Raw genomic sequence first — 22,210 nt, 5'->3', positions numbered from 1 at the left:
ATCTTTGTTTTTTGTTGCTTCCACTGGAATGTCATCAGGTGGTAGCATCTGTACACATTCTTTGATATCCATTGATATCAATGGTGCTAATGGATTATAGGATTCATGTCCCTTTATTGAAGTTTGGTTTGCACAGCCTGTAATTAGTGGATTTTGCTGAGGTTGCCCTAAGTGATGTAATCACTTTTATGAACAGGATTTCCTGGTGTGGGCAAACTGTGAAAGGATATGGCTTAGATTCCCACCTCTGATCTATGCAGATGATCTAGTCCTTCTAGCTTCTTTAAGATACAAACCTGATCCCTCACTAGAGTGGTTTGAAGCTTAATGTGGAGCATCTGGGATTGAGATTTAAAGTCTGACTTCAAGATGGAGTTTCCGATATCGAGTATGAATCAGTATCTTATGACAGAAATTTCCAGGTTCAGTAGACATTTGAATATCTACCTAGCGCTTCCAGTTTGAAGTAAAAGACACTTAACCCAAACTGCACAAAATAAAATGTGGCAGCCATTATGTTACTTGTTGGATTGATTAGGCTTGTTGAGAGAGTCCACCCTGACCATGGAACAGTTTTTTCCATATGCTGAAGAAAATCAAACTTCTTCTGGGTACACATTATTAAGTATGTTCCTTTCCCTACAATTCTGTCTGATATGTTTCACATGAAACATAATTTTTTTTAACTCTACAGAGTTGTCTGGCAGGAGCTTATTTTGTCCCAAGAGGCAGAACTTAATAACCAATTTAAAAAGTTCAAATACAGAAGAATGGTACTAAACTAATAATAAAAATAGTAATTAGAGTTCAAGTAAATTTAAAAAGCTTGTCACAACAAATAAGATTTCACACAAATGTCAATAATGTTTTTGTCTTATTGTTGGATCATTCCACAGATTGTACAGTTTCTACTCTTCATGTAAGTTAATGGTCCAAGTGTCCCAGATTATGAAATTACTTTTTCTGTGGATTTAGTGTAAGAACAGTGAAACCGTTTTTAAATATTTATGTCAGTACAGTTTACAGTACTGTACGGAGCTTGAGCTAAGACATAATTATGTTTGGGTATGAAATAATAGACTAAATATTCCAACTAGCCAGGGAAACATTATTCTCTATATGAACATTTTCATGTCATGAATTTCAAATTAGAAAACTTCTGTACATAACATAACTTTGTTCTCGTAACTATTGTACTTGTGCTAATATTACGGAGAAGAGGCACACAAGCCACCCAGAAGGATTTTTAGCTCTGTAAAAAATGAATTATTCAACAGTAGGCAAGCTTTCAGCTGGCCATTTGTGTGCTTTGATCTAGGAATCAAGAGTTTGCATGAATGCCTGTATTGTTGTGTTGTGTTTCCACAGTGTGTGAATTATTTAAATTGGTGCTGGTTCCTGCTTCATTTGATAAACTTTTTACTCCAGGACGATCAGACAGGAACTGTACATCCCTGTGTGTTGGTCAGATATACTGTAGTGTGAAAGTCACATGACTTTGTTTATCTGGACAGACTTGACCAAAATGTGCTGAGGTTTGCATCAAATACATTTTCAAATAATAGATGGTTAGATATTCTTGAATGTATTGATCTTTATTTCAGCCTATTGTACAGTAGTTTGTTCAGTTGGCTGGGTGTAGGACTGGTGTACGGGAAATCAGGGTTCACTTCCCAGGGGGAACAAACAGCTTTTTCCAGTGTGGGTCCTTAAGTTCACACTATTACCTAACTATGTAGCCACAAGGAGACGCAAGTCTGGGTCTCCCTGTGATTGTTCCCAGCCCAGTTACAATACAAGGTTGTGTCAGGAAGGGCATCCGGCATAAAAATAAAAAAAATAGATCTGCCAAAACACCAGTGCAAACCAGTGAAAGCTAATTCGCTGTAACGAGCCCTGACTGGAGTGAACAAAGTTTGTAGTTTTAGAATATCCCAAGATAGGAAAATGTTACTGACTTTTCTGTAATATTTTTATTAAACTTGGCATTTGGGAGTTTTTACAGTATTAAATTAAAAAAAGAATATATAATTACAAAAGGGTTTTGGTGATAATCTTAATTAAAAAAAAAAGTTGCATTAATTAATTGCAAATTATGTCTTTATTGTAAAGGTTTTTCTCTATTCTTGCTTACATTTGGCTTTATCCCATTATTTGGTGTTTCCTTATTTAATAGTTTGAATTCTGTTAATATAAAAAAGAAGTATACAGAGTAACAAGCACTACTAACCAGCTCCGTGGCCTTGTGGTAGAGTGTCCGCTCTGAGATTGGAAGGTCATTGGTTCAAATCCCGGCCGAGTCATACCAAAGACTAAAAATGGGACCCAGTGCCTCCCTGCTTGACACTCAGCACTAAAGAGTTGGACTGGGGGGTTAAACCACCAAATGGTTCCCGGGCACGGCTGTGTCTGCAGCTCTCCGCTCCCCCAGGAGATCGGTCAAATGCGAAGAACAAATTTCACACATCAAGTTGTGTGACAAATAGTGGAACTTTAACTTTACTACAGATTTTAGAATGGATGTGAGTCAAATAAAAACTGGAGGCAAATACTTTTTTTTTTTTTTTTAACCAGTTAATAAATATTCTGTTATGTTTTCTTATTCCTGTAGGTCGAAATGAACTGATAGCCAGATACATCAAGCTCCGTACCGGAAAGACGAGGACCCGGAAGCAGGTTAGATAAAACAAAATATGTCTTTGACTGTGCAATTTTGTGACATAAAAAACGGAACAAAACTTGGAATTCAAGATAAAACTAAATATCAAATGATTGGATTAGTCCAACTTAAATTGGACTTGAAGATGTAGCTTAATATAAAACATACTAAATAACTTCCTGTCAGTAGAGTCAACACACCCTTGAGGATGGAAGCAATAAGAAGGACGTGAGAAAAACTGTTTAAAAAAATTAATATATTCGTACCTGTTGGTTTATTACCAGCACTTTAAAATTTACTGAATTATTATTAAAACAAGAAATTCCTTGTGAAATTCAGTGATTTGAATGACAGTGATAAACAATCCAGTGTGTGTAGTGAAATTCGATCAGGGTACGTGAATTGATTAGTCTGGACAGGAAAGGCTGCATTGTTTGTCCCTGTGGGACTCTTAAGCACAAGATCAGACTTGGAGGCTTGTTTGCCTGCAGCCATCCTCAAGAACCATACCTGGTTCTTTTTAAGCTTTAATTAATGTCATCCGTTTTTTTAAAAGAAGAATCTCACCTCCTACTCTATATATAGTTTGCTGGTGTCAATAAACTGAACTGTGACTGACAGTAAACCAAAACGTTTAAATTAAGGAAACAATGCAATTCTATAAGAGACACTAGATACAACACATTGATGTTAAATTCTAAACAATGATCAGTATTTAGAGGGTAGTGCAGAGATTCATCTCCATGTAACTTAAAAGACACCATGACTGCAGGATAGCTGTGTGAGCGCCAGCTTTACACAAGCTCCCATTGGTACATATTCATGGTGGTTTTCAGTGCCAAATATTTTGTTAATGTTGATAAACTACTTTCTTTAAATTGATATATCTTTAAAATATTAGCTTGAGAAGGGTACGTCTTGTGAGATGTCAAACTTTTGCTGTAAGCAATTGCGTCTCTTTAGCAGTAATACAAAAGATACAATTAATGTTATTAATTTTTAGAATTATTTGAAAAACATATATTGATCACTTCTATCAAGGGGTGTATCAGATCACGGATAACCCGTGATCTGTACAGATTACAAGCCACAGTTCAGCTCACCACAGTACCACAAACCAGCCACCCCCCCACTCCCCACGCACACCTCGCGCTTGCATATTTTAAATCAATTGTACGTTCACAACAAATGCAATTCACATTAAATTCTTTCGTCTTTTTTTTACCAAGCACTAAAGTAGCCGATTGAGGATTATCCAAAAGTGTGTTAATCTGAAGTCCCCGCCGCGTGTGGGAAGAGCTTCCGTCAAAACTTTTCTCGACTTCATCATGGAGGACTTTGAGGGTTAAATATCAGGTTAATTTAATGTTAAGAGCATCGGTACACGTCTTCGTTCTGGGTTCAGAGAATCTCAAAGTTAGGAGCAGCCACAGCGGCATCTGTCCCGCACAGGAGAAAGCTGCAATCAGAAACTACATGCTTTAGTGTTTTGTTTGTGTTCAAAGTTTAAATATGTTTTGTTTTAATAAATAGGCCTCAATGAGCAAACATTTTGATGTTATTCATATATATACATACATAGTACATACATGTATATGTGAAGTACTTTATATGTTTTATTAAATACCTGTATATGTTTTGAAGCTTTTCCAAAAATGTATTATAGGCTTTTATATTGCTGTTTTTTGCTGTTGTTTTTTTTACATTTTACTGATCTGAAAAATGATCCAAACCGTGACCCTAAAACTGTAACACTAAACTGTGAGTTTAGTGTTCTGTTACACCACTACTTCTATCTGTTACCCTTTTTTCAATGTTGTGCATAAATGAAGGTTTAATCTGGAGCTAGGTGGACTGATACACAATATTACGCTCATCTTTAACATATGGGATTAATTCATTGAGTCTGATTCCTCAAATTTGTTGTCATTTCTTCAAAGAAAACATGCATTTGAAATGAAGTGAAGCTTTATTTGTCATGTGCAATATCAGCACAGGTCAATATAACAATGAAATGCTTGGGATGAGAAGCCAGTGAACTTGCCAATTTTTAGTTGGGACAACACTTAAAGAGCTGTGTGTTTGATCAGAAATATCAAACTATTGCTGATATTTCTGTTAATTAGGATCATTTTTTGCAGTGTTTGATCAGAGGCCACTTTAAATGTGCTGCTACTGTCCTGCAAGCTGACTGTACCAGCTTGTGGGTCAAACACACCAGGGCATTTTTTTGAACAGTGATTCTTCAGTTTTACGTGTTGTTGCTTCTAATGTATTACTGCAAATGCTGGTGGGATGAACGGACAGGTAAGGGCAGAAATAAACAATGGAGTACAAACACTTAAAATGAAACACTGTCAGGAAGTGTGGGGTGGTGAGCCACCGCACAGCAGCATGCAGCCAGCCGCCACTGTTCTGGAGATTATGAAGGGAAATCAAAGGGGGCTCACTGTTTTGCTTTCAGCCATTTGTGTGTTTTATCCTTCGGATCACTCACCTGAAAATGTGTTTGCGCTAACAGTAGCAGAGGAGACTTTAAGTCTACAGTCCTGGAGACATCACTCAGAGTGCCTCCTGCACTTGTGCTATCACAGCCTACGAGATACTTTTGAACTAAGAGACGCAGAAAAACTTGGCTGGTAAAAATGCTCCCATAAGGATACTAGACCAGCCTATTTCAATTCAGCACAGAGAAGATCACATCTGTTAGCTCTTAATGTGTGCTAAAAGGGCCTGCATCCTCCTTAATCAGCTCACTTAAGTGACAACAACACACTGAATAATACTTTATCGGCTATAGGCTCGGTGTGCGGTCAGTTGTGCACCTCATGTATCTTTTGAAGCATAGTTAAGTGTGTACTTTTTTTTTTTTTTGTTTTTCCTGCTTTTTATTTTCCCTTTTCTCTTTTTGAATGGAGGTGTCTAGTCACATACAGGTCTTAGCAAGAAAGAAAGTTCGAGAAATCCAAGCTGCCATTAAGGTACGTCTGGCCCAGTTGCAGGGGGCTTTTCATCGCCATGGTTACAGGCTCTTCCTTTGTTTTCCTCCTCTCCCCTACCCTGCAGGTGTCTAGTCACATTCAGGTTCTTGCCAGAAGAAAATCTCGTGAGTTTCATTCCAAGCTAAAGGTATGCGCTTTTCTGCTTTTGGGCTTCTTGGTTGCCATGCATCATAACTTCCTGTTTGCTGTGGTGACCGACTGAATGTCTGGTGGTCTATTTCTCTCTAACCCTCTTCCTCTAACCTCAGCAGGATTTCTGATCTCCTTTTTGCTTATCCACTTTTGCTATTTCAGATATTTTTCTAGCTAGTTTTTTTTTTAATTATTATTTTGAGATATAATTTTAACAATAGTAGCATGCCTATTCAGAAACAACATAAAATCTCTCAGAAGTCTGACCAGTAAGTACTCAATGATAAAACTTTATTAGCATCATCAAAACCGACTCATTTACAAACTCTCACCAAAATAAAGTTTGCATCTAGGCAGAAACATTATATTTAAAATTTGTACTGATTTAAATGTAATTTGCTTTGCACAAAAGCCTTTGCTTACTGGTCAGGCTCTGATTTTTATGTTAAACCTATTGTGTTATCCATTTTAATATTCCTGCTCGCATGTCGCAAAGCATGCTGGCGTTGGCTGTGGGTGAGTGGCTGAGAGCTGATGCTCTGTGGAAAACTGTCTGTTTACATCTCTTTCTCAGTAGAGGGGTCATAGCTGGGGAGACACGGTCAAAACAGCTGAGAGTTCCTAGAAAAAAACATCATCGCTCTTACTTCCTAATACCCTAAAACTTGGAATGGTTTCCTAATGCTAAACTGGTTCAAACAATACATAATTGTAAAAGTCTGTTATAAATAATCAAGCCTAAACCAAGCAAATAAAATTGAATTTTCTGGGGATATAAGCTAAGAAAGCACATTTTAAGTGTAAATTTAACAATAGCATTTGGATTTAAAGTATTTCAACCTGTTTAATAGCCTTGTCAATGAGATTGTCATGTTCAAGAAGACTTATAACTGCACCCAGAAAAAACAGCAAAGAACATTTCTTTATTAATATACTAAAGAATAATTACAGTTAAAATGAATCCATGTGTTTAACACAAGTGACCCCTTTAATACGTGAAAACGTATTGCTAAGAAAACAGATACTGATGGCCAGTGGAGACTGCATCACACACTTTTTTAACCCTATAACTTGAAAATTAAATCACAAGAATTATATATGATCTTCTTTTGTCAAACTTGCACATTTGTGCTTTTGCAAATTCTAAGAATATATAAAAAAAACACACTACAGCAGAATAAATGACAGCTTTTTTGTATTTTACCCTTTATCAGCTTGAGTTGGTCATATTTATTACTGGAAAAAATCATTTCTTTATATCCGTACCATAAAAGTCATCTACACTTGCACGTTCTGCATTAACACCTGCTAGGAAAAACATGACTTTTTGATTACTGTGCTTTCCAGTAGATGGCACCCTATTCTACAGCACATATTAACTATACAGTACTATGAAAAGGTTGACTGTGTTTAACAAAATGAAAGATTACACCTCTGCTTTGAAAGCGTAACCCAACTTTTCCAGGCTGCCAAAGACTCTGAGGCGCACTTTCAGAGCGGAGAATGGCTGTGAAACTGGCTGTTTCTGAAATGCCCTTTTTGCTTTCTTGAACTTTTTTTTTCCGAACTGTTGATAACTCTAGGTTTCCACAATGCCATTACTGTCAGTCCCTTTCATTCCCTCTAGTTCAGATGTCCTCATTTTAGAATGTTCTTATCAGTTCTTTCAGAAATATAGACATCTGTTAAAAATCGTGAAGGGAAGCTTTTTCACTGTGGTAGATTAAAAATTGGAGAGCGGCATTGTGAAAGAAGTCATCCTAAATAAAACTGATGTGTATTTTAAGGTATTTTTGTATCAAAGGGCACTCCACCCATGTGCCATTTTTACCCTTTTTTGTTAAGGGTAGGGGGAGGTCACAGATTTTCACTTTTATACTTTTCGCCTCTCCCATTTTTCTAAGCAAATTAATGCCCTCATCATTAGTGTATTATGTGTGTGTTTGTGTGTGTGTGTGTGTGTGTATTGAGAGATTGAGTCAGACAAGCAGCTATCAACATGAATGCCTGGTCTTTCAGGGGCACAGGCGGCTGTCTGAGGAAAAACAGACAGCTTTTGTATGAATCCCTGTCTTTTCTCATTTAAAGCAAATTAGGGTTCCATGCAAAAAAAAAAGGAAATACATGTATGCCCCTCATTTTATGCAGCATCAAAACCTGCTGTTTCTGCTCTTTTTTGTTGCATTTTAGTGAAATTACGGTCATTACATTACTCCTCTGTTGTTTTGGTTTGAGCTGTGGCTACTGATCACATAGTACAATTTGCAGAAAGCAGGATTTTTTTTTATAATACTTTTAACTCTCATTTTCCAATCAGCAGCATCTGCTTTGATTTTGGAAAGAATTATGATTTTGGATTTTAACAGTTTAATATAAACTGCATGCTTTGATTAAGCTTCTGTGATATTTTTTATCAGTAAAACTATACATTTACAATTAATTTTCTTTGTTTGCTCTTAGGTTACCAGTATGGTAAGTATTCCTTTTGTTTGTGAAGTAGCTTTTGCATTAAATTAGAGCTCATTTTTGTTTTCTGCTTTAAACTTTGCTGGTGTAGTAGCTGCCGTCGTGTTTTCTGCATTAGGTGTGTCTTTACTCTGCTGTAGCTTGACTGTGCTCCACCAGCGTTCACTGCTTGCCTTTATGGTAGCAGCATGCTTCTACCGCCTTTGACTTTGCATGTGATTACAGGTGTGCATGCCTTCCCAGCAGCATTTTTGACTCAAAATTTCAGTTTTTGGTGGGGTTTTTCAGAAGATTTCAACTATTCACTTTGAATAATTTTATTTGTGTATGAATTTTAGAGGTTTGGGGGAAATCAATTTGATGATTTATCACAATACTTTATTTGGCGATACTTGTATTGATTTAAAATGCTGACATGGCGATATTTAATTAGTTGTTTATGGGCGTCTTACTTTAGTTTTCCACTTTTTTATATACTGAAAAATATGGTGATGTTCAAATCAGACAATGTTGATTGCTCCCTTTAAGAACAAATATTTTTTTAATTTGCCAAAAGAAAAGAAGCTTGAATTTGTGAGTAAAAGCAACTTGTATATACGATACAGTTGCAGTACTTAATGTTATGATCATTAAATAAAATAAATGTCATAATTTTATTACAATGAATTAATATTCATGTTGAGATTTCTTTTTTCTAACTCATACTCTTTTTTTAAAGAATGTGAAAAAATGTTCTGGTATAGTCTTGGGATATTTTGTGATGTATCATGAGTCAGGTATCGTGATACGTATTGTATTGCCAGACTTTTACTAATACACACCCCTAATAAATTGGAACTGGAGCTTTCAATCAATAGTTAACTCAGATTTAATTGCAAATGATTTTCACATTTTTGTTGTTTATTAATTTAATTATCTTGAAAGGTCTTGAAAAACATTTTGCCAAATAAAAAAAGCTTAATTTTCACGCAGTTAAAAAAAAATTAAAGTAGTTATTTTGAAAAGCTAAATGACCTTGGTTGTTCCTCATATACTGTTTAAAATATTGATTTTGTGAAGATATTTTAGTTGTTGTTGACTTTAAAAATCAACATTAATGCTACATGCAGCATATTTGTTCTTCCAACTGTTTTCTTTTGTAAAAAGGTCTTCTGCAGTTGGTTTTAATGCGTAAATGTCAGTGTTACAAACTGAGTAAACACGTCAAAAATGTGATGAAGTTGGCAACTCTAATATCTATATATTGAGACTGAAAACCACCTTCAAAAAGCGGAATTTATTTGAAAAATGCTCTTGTTTTGTTAGATGTGGCATCCAGCCTTGAGAGATGCTTCTGAATCCCACTTTAACAAGAATTTTGTTGACATTTTGCCGGCATGTTAACTTTTAATCTCCACATACCAGTGCACTGTACGTTGGCATTCGGAAACCCTTGTTTTCACATACCTTTCACGTCCCCACTTCCCCTTTAGAATTACGTACACAATTCCTTTTAACCCGACTGCTGTTCACTGTTGGGCCAAAGGTCAGCTGTGTTTTCCCCGTGCTGTTGTTTCTACCTCTACAACACCCCTCCCCTTTCCCAGTCTTTGTGAGTGCTAAGCCTTTTGTAACTGCTGTTAAAGGACCAAGCTGTGAAAGACAAAGCCCTCCAGAGCATGGCCTCCATGTCCTCGGCTCAGATCGTCTCCGCCACGGCGATTCACAATAAGCTGGGTCTGCCGGGCATCCCTCGTCCAGCCTTTCCTGGAGCAGGGGTAAGAGCCATCCCGTTATTGACCCACCCTGTCCAGCTTCACCCAGGGCAGCAGTTGGGCCGACCGCGCCAACAACTGGGCCAAATCCCATTACACACCACAGCTTTGCACAACTGCTCCCATCTGATAAGCACATGATCAAAAGGAGTGTTAGTCAAGATAACTACAACCTCTGAACACTAAGAGCCTTTTTGATCTCTTTGATAACAGCTGCTCCAAGATGGATTCTCTTTGTTGTTTGCTGAGCATTTATCAATGTCATTTTCTAGTTATGGCAGGGTATGATATCAGCTGGTCAACCAGGATCCTCACAAGAGTAAGTGATACTTATGGCTATTATTTTTATGTGGAACTGCATTTTGTGTTTCCACAGAACTTCACTCTTGTTCTTTCTTTCTTTTTGTTGTTCCAGCATTAAGCCTTTCACTCAGCAACCCTATCCCATCCAGCCAGCAGTCACAACAACCATTTCAAGTAAGGAATTGTCTAATTAATAGTAGAGTAAAAAATGTCTTTTCTAAATTTTTATCACTACCAAGATTTGACTTTCCAACTAAAATGACTGAAAAGTAAGGAGTGCTTTTTCTGGACTACTTTTATTCAAACCTGGTCGTCTTCACCTTCCTCTCCCTTCATTTTCCCAAAGTCTATGTCAAGAATAGGTGGAATTTGTTGCTGTAAAGATTTAGTACACAATTGAAATAATTAGAGTGACATTAGAACTATTAAACAGACTATTAAAATGTGTCTCTGTTCTATTTAAGTTTATTTTGATCATGTAATTCATGGATAATATATTTTCTAAAGAGTTTCAAAATGAACGTATTTGTACTTTTACGTCAAAAGTAAGATCAGATGGGAGTTCAGCATCCCGTTTGTTGCCACAGGTTATGATCCATCAGCAGCTCCGACACCCACAGCACCAGCATGGCAGGGCCGCTCCATCGGTACCTCCAAACTCCGACTGGTGGAGTTCTCCGCCTTCTTGGAACAACAGAGAGACCCAGATTCTGTGAGTGGAACATTACACTAAAGTAACACATCAGTTCCTCTCTGCACTAAACACAACGGCATGTTTCATCCTGCCAAAGTACAGTGTTTCCTCATTTATCTCAGTGGTTACGCTCTAAAAAAAATAACTCGCATTCGATTATAAAGGTCTAGTTTAAGAGAATGCGAACAAAAATCTGCTTACGATCAAATAAATTTACGTAAAAGCTGAACAAATTCAGTGCTGGAGACATAGCACAGAAGAGATTGATTGGCAAAGTTTATAGCCAATCAGGACACAGAAAAAAAAGCATGCAAAATTGCGCCTAAAGCAATTCCCAAAAGGTGGATAGAGAGGGAACACAGTAAAGACATCGTACTGTGGAATAGAAGAATGTTATGTTCTTATTGCTCTTAATGTGTAGGAGCTGTAGGCTGAGCATCATGTTTTGAACATTTGGAAGATCGCAACATTTACCCACATGACCAAAATGTAGAACGTAGAAAACACAAAATGTGCTTTTTAAGCAAAGTTAAGGGCTGCATGGTGGTGCGTTGGGGGACCTGAAACAGAATCACCAACAGGGACCTTACTGTGTGGAGTTACCATGTTCTCTCCGTGCATGTGTGGGTTTTCTCCAGGGACTCTGGCTTCCTCCCACTGTCCTAAAACATGCTTCATAGGTTAACTGGTCACTCTAAATTGTCCCTAGGTGTGGATGTGAGTGTGATTGAGGCCCTGCGACAGACTGTTCAGGATGTACCCTGCCTTCACTCATCAGTAGCTGGGTTAGGCTCCAGCACCCCTGTGACCCCGAAAGGGACAAGAAAATGACTGAATAAACAGATATATCCCTTTTCATTTTTTTACACATTGTAGTTCTTTTTTCTCAATTACTTTTACCATCTCTTTAAAATACAGAGTGAAATCGAGTTTACTTTACTAAGTAGCTGTAAATATTTGACATTACACATTTTAAATACCTACAGATCTCATTTGATTCAAAATGTGATTTAAAAAAAGTATTGCAGCAGTTTGATCCATTATTTGTTTTTCTCTTTCAGTACCATAAGCATCTGTTTGTACATATCGGACAGACAAATCATTCCTACAGTGACGCCCTGCTGGAGTCCGTGGACATCCGTCAGATTTATGATAAATTCCCTGAAAAGAAAGGCGGCCTGAAAGAGCTTTACGGGAGAGGACCCCAGAATTCCTTCTTCCTCATCAAATTCTGGGTGAGTGCATTTTATCTAGCAAATGATTAGGTTTAATAAATGGGATTACATGCCTCATTCCTACCAGACTTCATAGAATTTCTACCACATTGTGAAATGTTTAATGGAAGAATCCTGCATGATCACAGTGTTCAGGCTTGTGTTTAGTGCTTGGGAGTAATCAGGCTTCATGGAGAAGATTGCTCTCTTAATGTTTGCTGAATGCACTCTGCTATATTTGGCCTTGCATAGCAGGAGAGCTTTTGATCAAAGCACTCGCTAATTCAGTGTAATATCTCCAAACAATGAAGTGACCTGGTTGCCCCACTAATGGCTGTTTAAACATTGCATGTATTTCCTCTCTGATGCAAAATGCTAACAAGCGGCAGCCAACAAAGTAGGGCCGTATGTACTTGGACCAAGTCCTCTCGAATTCCTTTTGAAGTGACCGACAAATCTAAATTTCAAATGAAAGCGAGAACCTGCACAATAATGAATGTCTAACTGCTTTGCTTAATGAAGGAGGAGAATGTTGTTGTGAGGATGTCTCCTCTTTTTGTTTCCGTAATGAACAGGATGTTCAGGGCACAGACCGGCTGCCCTCCCGGAGCCGGCCCGCTCAGTCTTGTAAATCGCTCTTTTGATAAAAACGGTCTTCATTGGGCAAGATTTCTTTTTTTTTTTCCTCTGCATGGGAACATGCTACATTTATTTAGAGTTTTTTTTTACAGTCCTTGTAATATGGATGAGGATTTGATCATAATGTGCTTTGATCATCTTATTTACATACACAAACTAAAGATCCTAGTGAATAGCTAACAAACAATGTACTCATTTGGCAAGACTTTTGTTTGTATCAGCAATGTTTGTGAGAAGAAGTGATGGCAAACATGCAGGTTATCAGTTTTCAGGTCTTTAGTTCTGTGTGGATCTCAGTTTTCTGGGTGACTTACAGTCTTTCCTTCAATGAGCCACTTTATTTGTAGAGCACCTTTATCAACATGATTAAAAGCCAAATAAAAAAATAAGTTAGTTACCATATTTTTTGGACTATAAGTCACTCTGGAGTACAAGTCACAGCAGTCAAAAATGTATAATAAATTTTTTTTGAGAAATGTATTTAACAAAATACGTAACTACGTAACTATTTTATCTTGGCAGAAAATCTTAATTACAGAAAAAAATTACAATAATAGACTGAATATTTGTATGCTTCAGTACAGTTACACATTGATGCTTATTTAGCTTCATGAAGCAACATATGAACAATTATTCAGATAACCATAGCATAAAGAACATGCTCACAAGTCAACAAAACTCTTTAGATCACTTTAAATCACTAAATCCATTGAATTCTTCCTCCTTTGTGTTGCTTTTGAACAAGTCCTCCAAGCCTGGCATAAATAAAACTGAGCAGAGCTTCTTCTTCTGCTTTGCCTTCAGTAACAAATACTGATACACACATCTACAGTGCCCTCTAGTGGTTATTGCTTTTTTTTAAAAGTCATATGTAAGTCGCACCTGATTATAAGTCGCATCCCCAGCCAAAAAATGTAAAAAAAAATGCAAGTTATACCCCAAAAAGTATGGTAAATGAAATATTTAAATGCTATGTTTTAGTTTGATGTCCCCTCTGGCCCCTATCAATTATTCTTTAAGAATCTTAATAGCTAATCTGCTGTCCAAGTAATACAGTTACAAAAAAATATTGAAGAATGACTTCATGGTTTGGAAACATTTCCTTAGTTTCTGTGTGTTGCTTATGTTAATTCATAATTGAATATTATTTTAAAATATTTAACAAAATCATAAACCAATTACATTTTTATTTAAACATGAACAGTTATACTTTTCTTTTCCAGAGATTGTGACCAATTCTTTGTAAAGGGTTTTTTTTAAACAATTGTACTCTGAAATAAATGATTATTTGTGTTCTTTGTCTGCCTTTTTTATTCATTTCCATTAGGCTGACTTGAACTGCAATATTCAGGATGAGACTGGATCTTTCTACAGAGTCACCAGTCAGTATGAAAGTTCAGAGAACATGACCATTACATGCTCAACAAAGGTTTGCTCCTTTGGGAAACAAGTGGTGGAGAAGGTGGAGGTATTGACTCTTTTTTTCTTTAAAATATATAATATATGTGTGAGATAAATGTCTTCCTTTGGTTGATGCTTTTTCTATCTCGTGAACTCAGACGGAGTATGCTCGCTTTGAGAACGGACGATTCGTCTACCGGATAAGCCGCTCTCCGATGTGTGAATACATGATCAACTTCATCCACAAGCTTAAGCATCTGCCCGAGAAATACATGATGAACAGCGTGCTGGAGAACTTCACCATCTTGTTGGTAAATCACCTTGTCAGGAATGTGATGGTGGCAGAGGGTTTTTTTTATTATTATTATTCTGCAGAGAGAGCAACAAAAAATATGTTTGTGGATTTAGTTCCTAGTTGGTGTCACATTCCTCTCATTCCAGAGAGGATAAGACATCGTCCTCATTATCCACAAAGGAAAGGGAGGATAAGGGGATATAAGAACCCCTAGTTTTTACCCTTCATGCTAGTGTTGTTACTCATGACTGACAAAGACAGAAAAATGTTGAAAATTTGTGAAAATAGACTAAACTATTTTACTATTTTAATCTAAAGCTGACGTGTCAAGTGACATTTCAGTATTTGTGAAATAATAATTAATAATCTTCCTAATTAATCGCAGTTATTGCTAATCTTTCCAGTAATTTATGTTCTCAGACCTTGAAAAAGAATACTCCAGTCATGGAACATCCTTAAAATTGAATATTTATTGGAAAAGAGGAAATAAAGATTTTCAAAATATAACCAATTTTTCACAATAAAATACTACGATTGACAAATGCAATCATATTTTTGTATCTAAACAGACTCTAGAGATGAAAATAAACGCACAAACACAACACACAAAAATCAAACATACTGAAACACACACATACACAAACAGAACAAAGTAGTGGGCCGACTACAGAGCCGGGGGGGCATGGTTTTGGGTGTCTCATGATGGCAAAAGTGTGAACCAGTATACGTCATTTACCTTTTATTTGTTCATTCCATAACTTAAAGCTATGCTTGTGATTGTGATGCAATGATAGCTTTCTGCTGTTGTGGCCCACAGTGGATTTATGAGTAAATCAACATTTCAGGTGTTTCTTTTGGCCGGGGTTCAAAAAAAAGAAATAAGAGGAATGTGTTTAGATTTATCCTGCTTTAAAAAATAAAAAAGAATATTTCCTCTGTTCAGAGATGGCTCTCGGTTCTCTGTTGCTTCACTCCAGTTTGTTTTTTTGTTTTTTTGTCTTCCAGGTGGTAACAAACAGGGACACCCAGGAGACACTGCTGTGCATGGCGTGCGTGTTTGAAGTGTCAAACAGCGAGCACGGCGCCCAGCATCATATCTACAGACTGGTTAAAGAATGAACCCCACCCCCCCATCTACACACGCTGTCTATTTTTCCAGAGACCTACAACCTCAAAGCAAGCGGCAGTGCCTCTTCATGAAAGTTGTACCTTTCGAGCTCTTTGGACGGTTGAAGTGAGTTCTGCTCAGTTCAGGTGTTTATTTGACTGCAGCTGTGAATTGCGGTACAGTTGTTTTATGGGAGTATTTCTTTTTCAAATATGTTGACTTCTGAGGTGTTTTTTTTTTTTTTTTTAAGAACCAACTAGAATAAGTGAGTAAAATAAAAGCTACATGTCGTCTTTGTTGTTTAAAATATAAAAAAGGATGCAGCATGTGGTCTGTATTTTATGTTTGAAGTGTTTTAAATGTATGTGCTTCTTTGTCTCTGAGAATCCATTCTGTAGATATACAGACGTTCGCCCACGGCAGATAGATTTCCCAAAGAAACAGAACTGACAGTAGCTATAAGCAGGTGGTTGTGAATATTACAAAGGTTTTCTTTTTTTGTCTTTTAAGAAAAGCAAACTCAGCTTTCAGTCTGACATATTTCCCTGTGAAAGCACTCCAGGTTTCAGAGAATGAATGCACTGTGAAAAAAAGTTTTGCCTTCATCTGCTTTATAAATGTGGAAAAAATACGTACCTGCTTAATGTAACTGGGCTAAAAAAATGTATTTTGCTTTTCTAAAGTGGCTCTGAATCTGACTCATCTCATCCAAAAGCACTTTGTTCTCCTGCCAGCGCTCACCTTAGCGATTCTCACTTTTGATCTGTCTTTCAAAGCACAGGTTAAACTGTTGTGGCTTTACAAATCTCTGCAGCTTCATGCCTTTGTTCAGTGTGCTGCAGCGTCGCACCTGAACCTTCCTGGCCTTTCTGGGTTGGTGGTGTCATTTTTTTTTTCTTTTTTAGTCCAACCTTCATGCTCACATGACATTCGCATGTTTCCGTGGCCTACACGTATCCCCAAGCCTTAAACCTGCTCTGTGTACTCCAAAACATGCCACTAAAACTGTGATCTCTTCATAGAAACATTTATTTAATCTTTACTTTGTGTAATCAGTACAATCTGCCAAAGTGTAAGTGTATAGTGCCTTAGAATATACTCATTACACCTTTATTTTACATTAAAAAAAACAATTATAAATTAAAAAGACAAAAGGAAGTACTGTCTGGTACTTCTTGACACGAAATTTCTACTTCACTTTTGAGACGCAGTTCACTTATGTTCAGAAACCTTTATAAACTCAGAGAGAGCTTATTTTTCTCTAAAGATTAAAGGACTTAGACACAGACCAACTGCCTGTCACTTTGTCAAACACTCATAAAAAAAGTTCTTTGTCATGTCCTGCTTGGTGGTGAGGAAGTGCCTTTGGTTTCAAAATTTCCAGCTTCAAAAGGTTGAAAAAAATACTCAGAAGTGAAATATTACTCAAAAAAAAAAATTAAAGATGAATGAAACCAATCACCGCATTGCCTTTTCAAAGGACCAATGACAGCAGGGTTTGAAAGATAGCTAGTGCTTATTTAAAAGAAAAACAGCAAAAAAAGAAAAATGTGTATAATTAATTTAATTTTAAAATATAGCTTGAGGTTAGAGATTTTTTTTATTTGTGTTCCCATTGACTGCACGCAAAAGGTGAAAAGGTTGAAGGCGTCTGCTTCAGGCACACTTGCAGGCTCAAGTGTTTGTGGAAAGGTTTTAGGGCACCATGGCTCTGTGGAACACGCTTAAACCTCTACTTTTTGAAGACTTTGCTGTGTTCCCAACAGAGCACCAAGAGTGGACAAACTTTAAGCATTTAGAATAGAAATGAAAAACAATTTTATCTCTTAAAGGAAACTCCTTTAAAGCATTTAATAAATAGAAAATGACTTTCTATAATGGGTGGAGGAGGCTTCAATGCTACTTTTAAAGTTAATTATTACACTTTTAACAGATTCTCACTAAGAATGTAATAATTTGAAATAGTTTAATTAAAGAATTTCTAGATAATTGCAGATATTATCTTTAGTGGATGCAGGCAGAGTTCAATCATTCAGTATTTTTGCCACAGTGATGAAACCGTGGAAACGTGATTGGTTTCCTATTTGTTTTCTACTTTTTTTATGTTTACCTTTGTGTCGCTGTTCCCGTTTCTGAAGTCCAGTCTTTACTGAGGCGTTCGCGTTTCCTTAATGTACTTGTGTGCTCGGTTTAGTGATGCCATTCTCTGTATATTTGCGGTAAGATGGTTTTGTTGTTGCTGCTGTTACAGTCTGACATTTTCACACTAAAACCGCCGGCGTGATGCCTTTAATGGCCCAGACGCCTGGTGGAGCATTTTAAGGGAAAATGGACTCAAAAACACACATAAACAGCTAAGTTCAATCATTCGACAAACATATCAGCAGTTTAGGTTTTTTTTTTTTTGTTATTTGTGTTTTTCTTTTTCAGAGTAGGTACTGGTACCTTTCTGTTTTGGAAACCATCTCTGATGGTGGCTTTAAAGTGGTTCTTGATGTAGCTTAAACACAGCTATCATTTACTCACTTGGGATTTATGTGCAGATGTTTTTTTTTTTTCTGTAAAGAGGTGCTTTGTATAAAAAGTGTATCTTAGCTTTTCTTGGTACAGATGTGTATTATCTTTTCATGACGGTAAAAGGGCAACAGATAGAAAAGATGTGCTCTGTTTCAGTGTTTGCATATGGTCTTGTCTTTGCTCCATGATATTATGATGCCTTCTTGGATACAGTAGATATTTTGTAGCTTTCTAAATACTTTCTATGTATGCAATATTGAAGTAAAAAATAAATAAATCTTGAAAATATTGAAAGCTGTTCTGTTTGTCAGGCACCAACTGTGCTGCTTTTAACTGCAGGAACACTTGATCACCAGCAGGTGACGCCACTTGCTTTGATTTGGCTGCTTTTTTCTGTTTCACATCATTGCAATAACATAAATCACCAGTAGAGGGAGACAAAGGGTTTTAAAAATTAGTTCTCAGACTACTGTTGTTTTTATATTTCAGAATAAAAGATGGAACAAACGTGAACGTTTAATTTTCAAAGAATAAACTGAATGAAGTACAATGTGGGTCAAGTAAAAAAAATAATTTGTAAATACCCCCGTACTTTATTAGCATCTACTGTGTACATTTAAATGGATAAACTATTGTGGTTTTGTTGATGTTTAATCATAAGGTCTGACTTTTTTTATTTTAACTTTGTAACGAAAATGATTTGAAAATTATTAAATTCTACCATGCTGGTAAAATGCTAATGCATTCACACAACTGTATTATTATTATTATTAGTAGTAGTAGTAGTAGTATTTGTTTTAATATACATTTGAACAAGGACAGTGCACATTAATGAATGTACATGTGCCAGTGTTCACTGCAAAAATAATTTTCAGTTGTCCTTCCTGGGTAGGTTCACAAACGACAAAAAGAATGTTTAATAATACAAAATTCAATAAGAGTTTGAAGGTTAAAATTGAGTCTTTAAACTGTTCATCAAAATAAATAAATGAAAGGTAATTAATAAAATACTGTATAAAAATTAAATAATTTAATCAAAATGGGGTGTGCGTTCAAAACTGACATATTTACATTTGCATCTTCATGCATTTGTTTGACATGGGCTCTTCTAGAATGTGTTTATTGTTGTTTGGATTTAAGACACATTTTAAGTTGCTTCTTTTATATATATATAAGGGGGTACACTCTTACAGATGCACCCCTTAACCAAAAGAACAGATTAAAAAATGCAAAACATTAAAATTATAAATAAGAACAATTATAATATTCTGTTGTTTTGAATTCAATTATATTATTTTCTTGTTTTTTAATGTAATATTTTCTTCATGCATGGGAGTTAAAGTGAGGTATTTTGTCAAGGGTACTCACAATTATGAGAGCAACCTTCACTTGTGGCCATTGCTACAGATCCTCTTTGGTTACTCCTGCCAAGACTTGAAACAACAACCCACTTCCTAATTGTTGCATTTTATTTATGTTTTAACATATTTATCTGGTGACCTTTAATAATTCAGTTAAATGATGAAGAAATGTCTCCAGATTGGAGGTCATGAATGCGCGCAAATGCTTGGCTGACTTTGGTGGTCATGTGATCCATCACAGCAGGCAGGACCACTTCCACGCACCAAGTATTTCCCAGGACGTCTGAAATGGCAACAGATGACTTGGAGAAACTTCCTCTCGGATGAGGAGATTGGGGACGCAGTACGCACGCACGCTGGTGCCCGGATTGAAATCTCTTCAGGAATGCCTCTTCCCTCCGTTTGTCTTTGATACACAGACGTTTGGCAGAGAGCACAGATGGAGTCAGAAGAAAGTAAGATATCAGTGTGGGTCTGTCGAGAAGAGAAGCTGGTGCTGGGCTTGACGAAGCGAACCACCTGCGCGGATGTGGTCAAAGTGCTCCAGGAGGACCAAACGCAGCAGCACGGAGTCTCCAAGGCGCAGCCGTACTGCATCGTGGAGAAATGGAGAGGCTTCGAGAGGATTTTACCAAACAAAACCAAAATCTTACGCCTTTGGTTCGCTTGGGGGGACGAGCGGATGAACGTCAGGTTCGTCCTGGTGAAAAGTGAGGCGTCTTTTTCCAAACACGCAGCGCGGAGTTCGGAGGCGCGCGTGGTGCCCAGCAAGCAGAGCCCGCGCGTCACCAAGGGGGGAGCTGCGCGGTCCCCCATGGGGGGCATCTCGCCCGAGAAGCAGCGACGGATAGTCAGGAAAGCCTTCAGAAAGTTGGAGAAGATGAACAAAAAGAAGACGCGCGCCGCGCAGGGGGACGCGTCATGCGCAGAGCGGATGGAGACTCTGGTACATGTGGTGGTTTCTCAGGACCACACCATCCGCCAGCAGATCCAGAGGATCACAGAACTGGATGCAGAGATTGAAAAGTGCGAGGCTAAGGTGCATTTTGACAGAATCAAAAGACATGGGGTTAATTACGTTCAGAACACCTATTTGGGTGCTGCTCCAGGCTGCAGCCCAGAGGGGTTCGGGAAGGCTGCAAGTGGGAGTCTGGCTAAGTTAGAGGAGTATGCGCGCGCGTGCGAGGAGGTGCTTGGCTTGCAGGATAAACTGTGGGAGCAGGAGGCTATCATCGACCAAATCACAGCTGAGATCCAGGAGGAGCTGAACCAGCGCTGGATGCAGAGGAGGAAGGAGCTGCAGAGCAGGAGCAGCCGGGGATCACCGGCCTCAGAGAATGACTCGTTCGTGGAGGAAGACAGGATCAAAACGCAACTAGATGCCAGTTTATACATCGGTCTGCGCCTCAACGCGGATTTAGAAGCTATTAGGAGCGATTTAGGGCTGTCCCAGCAGATTTGCGCGGAGAGGGAGAAGGAAATGAGGGATTTGCTGGAGAAAGTGAACAGTTTGGAGGTGGAGGAGGGGCTGCTGGGTGATGGAGAGAGATGCAGCCACGGGACAGACGATAAGAAGAAGTTGATGAGCACTTTGGAGAGCAAAGGCGGGTGGGTGGAGCAGGCCAGAGGGCTGTCCAAAGACCACAGTGTGAACGACGAGGATTCAGACACTGGCTTAAGTTCTCTGCACAGTCAGGACTCAGACAGCCTCCCTGTGTGGGAATCACTGGTTTAGGATTTGACTTTTCCATAAAAAAAACAAAAGGAAAGCAATCTCAGGGATGATAAAGAATAAGCAATAACCCATCCATCATCTTTATAATACTTTAATCATGAAAAAATAAACTTTTGTTCCCTAAAGATGCTTAAAGACCTAATATTTTGTGCTTATTTTGTCACAAAAATGCCCATTAATAAAAGACTAGATGCAATTTCTAGCATTCTTCTTTTGTTTTTGCAGTTCTGGGGAAAACAGAGGTGTTGGGGCAAACATTATTATCTCAGCTTTCACACTTTCCCAGACACAATAACAAAGTCGCGACTTATTGTGAACCACTGAGCCAAAATAGAGGAATCAAACGGAAGCAGAAATGTCTCCTGAGCCCTCAATCACACACTTCTATCCTAAAAAAAGAAAACAGACAGGGGCTGGATATATGGGCAATGGAGGGTAGTGCCCCCTTAAATGCTGTAACTGTACCCCCAATGTGATGGGCCGCAGATATCCAGAATTAATGATAGAAATAAAAATTACACACACAAAAAAAGCAAAAGCCAATAAATAAAATAAAAGACAAAAAAAGTTAGGACAGAGATGGACAAATGAAGAGACAGACATAAAAAAGGAGGAAACCCCTCCCAGTTACTGAGAGCTCTGTTTACTTGCTCTCCTGCCAAAGGGGGAAAAAAATTTAATCCTAAAAAAAAAAAAAAAGCCTCAACAGGGCTTTAACCAGTGTACCAGTCCCAAGCCCGGTAAATGCAGACCGTAGTGTCAAGAACATGCAACATAAAACTTCAAAGACATGTATGGATAGATAATGATGGCATGATTGTCTAAGCATTTTAGTAGCTGGTAGTGATGTGACACCCCAAACTCTCAGCACACCCAAACTTACCCAATATTCTACCTGCACCCCACCGTGTGGCTGCATATCTGAATGTT

General features: G+C 37.7%; 2 protein-coding genes across 5 annotated transcripts in view; both read left to right on the top strand.

Annotated features, from left to right (window-relative positions):
• Positions 1-18,472, top strand: part of tead1b (TEA domain family member 1b) — a 50,292-nt gene extending 31,820 nt beyond the window's left edge. The window contains exons 4-15 of one of the 4 annotated variants that reach the window (XM_024295634.2): positions 2,612-2,676; positions 5,578-5,640; positions 5,726-5,788; positions 8,254-8,265; positions 9,885-10,016; positions 10,286-10,332; positions 10,429-10,490; positions 10,904-11,028; positions 12,072-12,245; positions 14,191-14,331; positions 14,423-14,575; positions 15,565-18,472. In XM_024295634.2, the coding sequence (XP_024151402.1) occupies positions 2,612-2,676; positions 5,578-5,640; positions 5,726-5,788; positions 8,254-8,265; positions 9,885-10,016; positions 10,286-10,332; positions 10,429-10,490; positions 10,904-11,028; positions 12,072-12,245; positions 14,191-14,331; positions 14,423-14,575; positions 15,565-15,678 (1,151 nt within the window). In that variant the 3' untranslated portion in view covers positions 15,679-18,472. The remainder of the gene's footprint in view (positions 1-2,611; positions 2,677-5,577; positions 5,641-5,725; positions 5,789-8,253; positions 8,266-9,884; positions 10,017-10,285; positions 10,333-10,428; positions 10,491-10,903; positions 11,029-12,071; positions 12,246-14,190; positions 14,332-14,422; positions 14,576-15,564) is intronic. The other 3 variants (XM_024295635.2, XM_024295636.2, XM_036210237.1) reach the window with 3 other exon arrangements.
• Positions 18,473-19,230: 758 nt separating this feature from the next.
• On the top strand, positions 19,231-21,979 carry rassf10b (Ras association domain family member 10b). The gene has a single exon (XM_024295898.2). It carries the CDS (start codon positions 19,985-19,987, stop codon positions 21,278-21,280), a length of 1,296 nt encoding a protein of 431 aa, XP_024151666.1. The 5' UTR covers positions 19,231-19,984; the 3' UTR covers positions 21,281-21,979.
• The last annotated feature ends 231 nt before the right edge of the window (positions 21,980-22,210 follow it).

Source organism: Oryzias melastigma, linkage group LG3 (genome assembly GCF_002922805.2).
Source record: "Oryzias melastigma strain HK-1 linkage group LG3, ASM292280v2, whole genome shotgun sequence".
Classification (NCBI taxonomy): Eukaryota; Metazoa; Chordata; class Actinopteri; order Beloniformes; family Adrianichthyidae; genus Oryzias; species Oryzias melastigma.
This window is presented reverse-complemented; position numbering and strand designations above follow the sequence as displayed.